General features: G+C 36.5%; 1 protein-coding gene across 3 annotated transcripts; it reads left to right on the top strand.

Moving 5' to 3' along the window:
• Positions 1-2848: 2848 nt before the first annotated feature.
• On the top strand, positions 2849-7273 carry BOD1 (Biorientation Defective 1). 3 transcript variants are annotated; one of them, XM_073962853.1, is made up of 5 exons: positions 2849-2989; positions 3106-3432; positions 3494-5328; positions 5390-5962; positions 7074-7273. In XM_073962853.1, the coding sequence occupies exons 2-5, from the start codon at positions 3209-3211 to the stop codon at positions 7127-7129; spliced, it is 2688 nt and encodes an 895-aa protein (XP_073818954.1). In that variant the 5' UTR covers positions 2849-2989; positions 3106-3208; the 3' UTR covers positions 7130-7273. The 3 variants fall into 3 exon arrangements, with proteins under 3 accessions (XP_073818954.1, XP_073818953.1, XP_073818955.1); XM_073962852.1 differs by having other exon boundaries at positions 2850-2989; positions 6736-7115; XM_073962854.1 differs by having other exon boundaries at positions 2852-3020.
• The last annotated feature ends 315 nt before the right edge of the window (positions 7274-7588 follow it).

Below are 7588 nucleotides of genomic sequence, written 5' to 3'. Positions count from 1 at the left end.
TACAGGTACCCGCATCAGCCCAGCTGATGTACTGTGAGCTGTCAAAAAAGTTGTTGTAATTGAAAACACAAAATTAAAAAACAAAAATTTAAAAGAAAAACTGTGAATTTTTTGACGGATTTTTGTTATAATGTGTTTATTAATTACTGCCTAACAAAATTTTGTTGAAAAAAATGTGTGAATCGCTTTATTTTTGGAAAACATTTTTGACATTTCACAGTACTGAACTCGTTTTTGTTGTAGTTGTTTGCTGATGCATCTACCTGGTAATTGTGCCATGGTTCTCACTAGAGTTGTGTCGTTCATGAACGAACCGGCTCAAAGGAACGATTCCGTGGAAAGAGCGAACGGATTTGTATCCAGCTCATTCTTTTATATCGTTCATTTAGATCAGCCATGCACGTGTCTTTACGAAAAAGTTAACTACTATTCTCTTTCCCATACAAAAACCCAAAATAGCATTCTCTTCTTGTGCACCATTGATTTAAATCCCCGATGGACGAGTCATTGCTGCTTACAAAATTAACAGCATTGGTTTTGCAGTCAAACTCTAAACAAACGCTGCGTTAGCGCAAGCAGCACAAATTTCCACACAAAACAAACAATGATTCAGAGAGCTACTCTCGCTCAGTAACTCACCTCATTCAGTAGCACATATCGGTCATATCCATGGTACAATTAAGAAGGTAGATGCCTCAGCCCAGCTGATCGAATCCATGATACAATTAGGAAGGTAGATGCATCGGCGAATTGCTACAACAAAGCAACTTTTTTTGTAATGTAAACTGTCAAAATTTTCGCCGAATGGTCTCTTGTTGTCTCTTTTTATCGCTTGTGTTTGTCTTTAAAGTGATGACATGCTATCTCTTACTTACCCAATCATATGGTTATTTGTTTTGATTTTTCATGGCGAATTCCTAGTTTTTTGACGTTTTAGATTCGATCAGCTGGGCTGATGCATCTACCTTCCTAATTGTGCCATGATCGAATCTAAAATGTCAAAAAACTAGGAATTCGCCATGAAAAATCAAAACAAAAAACCATATGATTCGGTAAGGCCGCCATCAGACCATCTGCTTTTTCACATGTATGAAATCAGCTGTTCTGTATATTAGTATACCCAAAGAGACAACATACATGTGAAAAAGCAGATGGTCTGATTGCGGCCTAAGTAAGAGATAGCATGTGTTCACTTTATAGACAAACACAAGCGATAAAAAGAGACAACAAGAGATCGTTTGGCGAAAATTTTGACATTTTACATTACAAAAAAGTTGCTTTGTTGTAGCAATTCGCCGTTGTTTCTACCTTTTTAATTGTACCATGGTCATATCTTTCTTTTGCATCATTCGTTCATCTGGTTCTTTCATATCAAAACCACCACCACTACGTTCAGAAACAAAACCACCCCCATTAGCACACAAACAAGCAAGTAACACAACAGTTGTGTCATTCGTGAACGAACATTTTCAAAAGAACGATTCGGTGAAAAGAACGACGGAGTCATATGCAGCAGAGAACAAACGACTTCAAAAGAAAATAATACAGTAAAATGTATTGTTGAACGAAAAGGAGCCAACGAACGAAGTAAACGACCCGGATCTTTTTGGTGAACGGAATGAAAAAGATCGATCCGCTCAATGAACGAGATTGCCCAACACTAGTTCTCACCTTTACTTACCAAATCATATGGTTTCATGGTACAATTACTTAGGTAGAAACATCGGCGAATTGCTACAACAAAGCAACTTTTTTTGTAATGTAAACTGTCAAAATTTTCGCCAAATGGTTTCTTGTTGTCTCTTTTTATCGCTTGTGTTTGTACAGTGAAGTGAAGTGCTATCTCTTACTTACCGAATCATATGGTTTATGTTTTGATTTTTCACGGCGAATTTCTAGTTTTTTGACGTTTTAGATTCGATCAGCTGGGCTGAGGCATCTACCCATGGTACAATTACTTAGGTAGATGCCTCAGCCCAGCTGATCGAATCTAAAACGTCAAAAAATTAGGAATTCGCTATGAAAAATCAAAACAAAAAACCATATGATTCGGTAAGTAAGAGATAGCATGTGTTCACTTCACTGTACAAACACAAGCGATAAAAAGAGACAACAAGAAACCATTCGGCGAAAATTTTGACAGTTTACATTACAAAAAAAGTTGCTTTGTTGTAGCAATTCGCCGATGTTTCTACCTAAGTAATTGTACCATGCACATGGTACAATAAGAAAGGTAGATGCCTCAGCCCAGCTGATCGAATCTAAAACGTCAAAAAACTAGGAATTCGCCATGAAAAATCAAAACAAAAAACCATATGATTCGGTAAGAAAGAGATAGCATGTGTACACTTTATAGACAAACACAAGCGATAAAAAGCGACAACAAGAGACCATTTGGCGAAAATTTTGACAGTTTACATTACAAAAAATGTTGCTTTGTTGTAGCAATTCGCCGATGCATGACCCATGCATCCATGACCATGCATCTACCTTAGTCATGGTACAATTAGAAAGGTAGATGCCTCAGCCCAGCTGATCGAATCTAAAACGTCAAAAAACTATGAATTCGCCATGAAAAATCAAAACAAAAAACCATATGATTCGGTAAGTAAGAGATAGCAGGTCTACACTTTATAGACAAACACAAGCGATGAAAAGAGACAACAAGAGACCATTAAGCGAAAATTTTGACAGTTTACATTACAAAAAAAGTTGCTTTGTTGTAGCAATTCGCCGATGCATCTACCTTTCTTATTGTACCATGACCATAGTAAATGTACCATGATTTTGACATTTCAAATCTTTGTTTTTCTTTGAATTCGCTTGATATAGGAAGAGTTGTCGTCGTGCATTGCGAATGACAGCATGAAAACGGAATCGTGCCAGAGTTGTTCAGTATAAAAGAGTGCAACACTTTAAAAGTGTTACCCAGAATAATTTAATAATTATTTAATTCCACTGGTTTCTACCAAATCAAATAAATAATAACGTAATAATATATATTTTTAACTTTTTATTAAGTGTGTATGAATTATCAATACAACTCTTAAGTGTATTCTGAATTGTTAGTTCACTAAATGTATTTTTTTTATTTTGTGAGTTAAGCTTATTTGCCACATATCATAACATGTCGCGAGCAGTTGTTTTGACGTTGTGACGGCCACCAACACATTATCCCCGAAAGAAGTAATAAATAAGGATATTGGAAATGGATGCTTCTCTCGTGGAAAAAATAGTGCATGAGGTGAAATCGCAAGGGGCGTTCGATGAGTTTCGAAAAGATTCCATGGCCGATGTGGACACGAAGCCCGCTTACCAAAATCTGAGACAACGAGTGGAAAAGTCCGTAAAAAAGTTTCTGTCGGAACAAACATGGACCCCAGAGATGAACAAGAATCAGCTAAGGGAAAAGTTACGACGTCACATTGCAGAGTAAGTGTTTTGTAAAGAACAACTAACTACATATTGCCCTTTCCTTAATTGGTTTTTTTAGATCGGGCTTCTTGGATGTGGGTGTCGAGCGTATTGTCGATCAAGTTGTGAATCCTAAGATTGGAAGTGTCTTTCAACCTCGAATAGAAGAGATAGCCTATAAATATTTGGGTCTTCCACCTCCACAGAAAGTATACGAACCTCCCCCACCACCGTTAATGCATCCCCTTCCACCTTTGCCTCTTACTGCCCCTCCTCCTCCTTTGAAGGTAGAAACTTGTAGTCTCTTGCCCAATGACTTAGAACAGGTTAGCCCGGATTCCGATAAAGCAACGGTTAAATCAGAGATAGATGGCGATGATAAGACTGAAGTCGATATGGATATGGAAGAAAAAATAGTTGATGATGAAGAGTCCCCTCCGTTTGAACCCTTAGTAACCAATGATGTCTTTAATATTAAGCAAGAGGAGAAAACAATTAAGCAAGAAACTGAAGAGTCAGTTTCCGAGAATAATGTTAGGAAGTATGACGATAACAACGATGTTACCGTCAAATCAGAAGTCAATGAACTCACTGAGAACCAAAGTTGTAATCTTTATAATGCACCAAACCTGGATAAGGATAACAACAGTCATTCAATGGACTGCAGAAATTCGCAGGATTCCCAATTGTCCAGCGTTTCAAGTGACACACGTTTGACGCCTGAAATAAAAGATGACTCTGGACCACACCGAACTTCCCAAGAAGAAGCGGTCACAGCAAATATTTCCGAAGAGGCCCAGATGCCCAAGTTCAGTGAGAATTCAAGTGAACCAAGCTGTACGAATGGTCGCAAAGAGTTGGATTCACAACTACATTTCGATATTAAAAAGGATGAAATAAAATTTGAAGGCACCGAAAGAAAGAAATTGGACGATTCACAGATATCGCCTTTAAATGATGAAATAAAGTGTGAAGTACCCTCAGAAACTTCATTAGCCGATAACAGGAATGACATGTTTAAATTTTCCGTTAATACTAATTCAATAGCTGAACAAAGAGAAGAGGATTTAGAAAGAACTTCAAACGCCCAGGAATCCAGCTTTGGTTCTAGTATTGACGATTCAACATCAATGCCAACTAATAATACCACACAAGTCACAGCTGATGAGAAAGATAAGGAATTTAGTGTTGGAGAAAAATCACCGCAAGTCACAACACCTAAAATACCATCAACACCAACACCGACAGTGACACCCACAGCAACACCAACAGCTACGCCTACACCTCCTATTTCACAAACATCTGCGGCAACACCATCACCCTTATCTACTCACCGGTCAGATAGAGAGCACTCATCACGACATTCTTCGTCTTCGTCCAAACATAAGAAGCATTCAAAGGAGCGTCGACGGTCGCACGATAGGGAGAAAGACAGAGATCGGTATCGAAGTAGTAAGGATGGCAAAGATCGACACCATAGTACCAGTAGCAGTAGCCATAAGGGAAACAGCAAGTATTCCTCATCGTCATCTTCCCATAAACATTATTCATCATCGTCCTATAACAGATCAACAAATGATAAGGACTTGGAAAGATCTCATTCCTCGTCCAAACATGCAAAACATTCCTCTTCATCAGACAAGAGACATTCATTGTCTTCTTCGCATAAGGATCAATCATCATCGTCATCGAACACCGAACGTAGCGGTCGTAATGAGGATGATCACTATGAGGCTAAACAAAAACCACAAAGAAGAAAGTCTACCGATTCAAACGACGATGATGGAGATATAGGAGGAAGTGGTGCTGGTGGTGGGGGCAAATCAAGTCATCACCAACATCAAAAAACTTTGAGCTCAAGTGGTTCAAAATCAAAATCGAAATATATACATACATCTTCAACTAAAGACCATGGTAAGCGTGTGAGCCAATTTATTCATTTACAAGTTTTTTTTGCATTATTTTGAAATTGCAGATTCTCAGCCGAAGGATGATTTACCACAGGACCTTCCCGGAGGAAGACAAGACTCCGAATATCCCAAAGTACCCAATAATGTGGTGATACTGAATGATTTGTTAGAAAATCCAGAAACTCAATGCATCCAATTGGACACCCGAGGCCACTTAATTGACATTTCTATAAAAGCAACGGAGAAGCCGATTGCTACAACGGAGAACGACGATAACAAATCCGTGGACCTTTTGTATTTCGAAGATGACTTACAGCAATCGTTTATCCAGAGAATAAATATTCTAAACGAAACTATGGACATGTGCCGTAAAGCCGTAAATAGTTTACGTTTCGATTCTCCTATTGACGAAGGGATCGAGTTGTCCAGTGAAGATGATTACAATCACAACCGCGCCCGGGCATCGATAAGTTCGACTCTGAAGCGCAAATCAACAATAAATTACGAAGATTGTGAGCGGACACCACAAAAGCGCTGTCCGACCGATAAGAACGAAGAGAATATTTCGAAAACATCGCCAACACCTTCGGATCTCAGTGTTAGCTCTAAAGAGAACGAAGAAATTGATAAAAATTCTGGTATGTAAAACAGGTGCAAATAATATGTCATGATGCATCATACAGAGTATTTTTTTGTTGGAGTTTTTTTTTTGTTTATTTTTCATTTCCACTATCCTGCCATTAATACGTTTTAATTTTTACAATTATTTATATTCATTTATATTTTATTGCGATTTCATATTATTTTTACAACAAGTACAAAATTATTTTTGATATTTTCATTTCACTAAAAGTGTATATATATTGCATTCCAAATATTGTCCTAAATATCGAAATGCAATGAAATTGCATTTAAATATTTTTTTTTTATTAATGAATCAACTTTAATAACAGTTTTTGTCCATTGTAACTTCGAACACTAAACGACATTGAACGAAAGCATACTCTAGCTTCGATTGTTTTTTTATTCGATTGCGTTCAGTCGTTGATGAGTCAACGAAAGCACACTATCAGGGACGTACTTACTGTTTTCGAATAGTGCTTTTAAATTGGAATTAAAAATTTAAATTTATTGTTTGTTATTTAAAATTACTTCTTAGATATTAGAAACAACATTTTTAAATGTTGTGCTCAATCGGAGAGTAATGTTGGTACTCTTACCTCAACAGTCACACATATTGTTTTCTGCATCCCTGGTGTATATAATATGCTATTGTCGATTATTGCCAACTTGTAAATAAATTTAATACGTACAAATAGTAGTGGTATCATCAAATCATATCCACTTCCATGAAGCCATATTGTGAATCCCTTATTAAATGGAAATAATCTATTTTGTCCCTCCCCTTCAGCTCTTTCTAAGAAATTGGATCGCCATAAGGCGGCGGTGGAAAAACTTTCGCAGCAACAACGTTACTCCAGCGATGATTTATATAAACCACGTCCGATTTTGGGTCAACGTTCTAGGCGTAGAGGCATGGATTCTGTTATATAGTGTCTTCATTGGTTTTTATGTTCATTCTTCATAATTATTTTGTATTAAAAATGTTATTTTTTATTAATATTTATTATTTTATAAGTTTTAATAAATATATATATTTTTTTTAATTTCACTTATTTTTGGAAACAAAATATTGCAAATACATATGTATGTATATCATAAACAATTATTTAAACTCTTTCCGATTAGATCGTACCGTTAGCATGGATGTTCCATTGCCTGTATCAAAAACTTGCTGCTTTTGATTTTTATCTAAAGAGTTGATGGCTAATGGTCTGTATTTACATTGTGGGCAATTCCCCATTTGGAAGGAAAGGAATTGAACGTAAATGAAATTATGAAAATATTCTAAACATTTAATAAATCTGATAATAAATTACAAAACAGCATACAGAGTTGAGATTTCATTTATAAGATTTATGATGGATTAATTTCAGTAAAATAAATGGTGGAAATGCACACAGAGGGTGACTTCCGAAACGTCAGTTGCTTTGAAGTCGTGCATGAAACTAGGGGTTCTTGGATCTAGTTAAAATTTGTAATAAACTTGCTGAGGCGCTGCAGAACATAACGGTGAACAAAGCGTACTTTGATAAGTTTTGTCCAAGGCAAATTTATATAAGGTGTATGCATGAATTACAACAACTAATGCCATGTTCATACCAGCATTTGAATCACGTTGTAAAATTAATTGATATGAACTG

Source organism: Musca autumnalis, unplaced genomic scaffold (assembly GCF_047663935.1).
Source record: "Musca autumnalis isolate F117 unplaced genomic scaffold, ASM4766393v1 scaffold_1, whole genome shotgun sequence".
NCBI classification, from domain to species: domain Eukaryota; kingdom Metazoa; phylum Arthropoda; class Insecta; order Diptera; family Muscidae; genus Musca; species Musca autumnalis.
Note: the sequence above shows the minus strand (reverse complement) of the source record. Positions and strands in the feature narration are given on the sequence as shown.

Coding starts and splice junctions, on each gene's coding strand:
- BOD1 (XM_073962852.1), top strand. CDS start 3,209: ATGGATGCTTCTCTCGTGGAAAAAATAGTGCATGAGGTGAAATCGCAA. Junction 3,433..3,493: donor TTACGACGTCACATTGCAGA/GTAAGTGTTTTG, acceptor TGGTTTTTTTAG/ATCGGGCTTCTTGGATGTGG. Junction 5,963..6,735: donor AGAAATTGATAAAAATTCTG/GTATGTAAAACA, acceptor CCTCCCCTTCAG/CTCTTTCTAAGAAATTGGAT.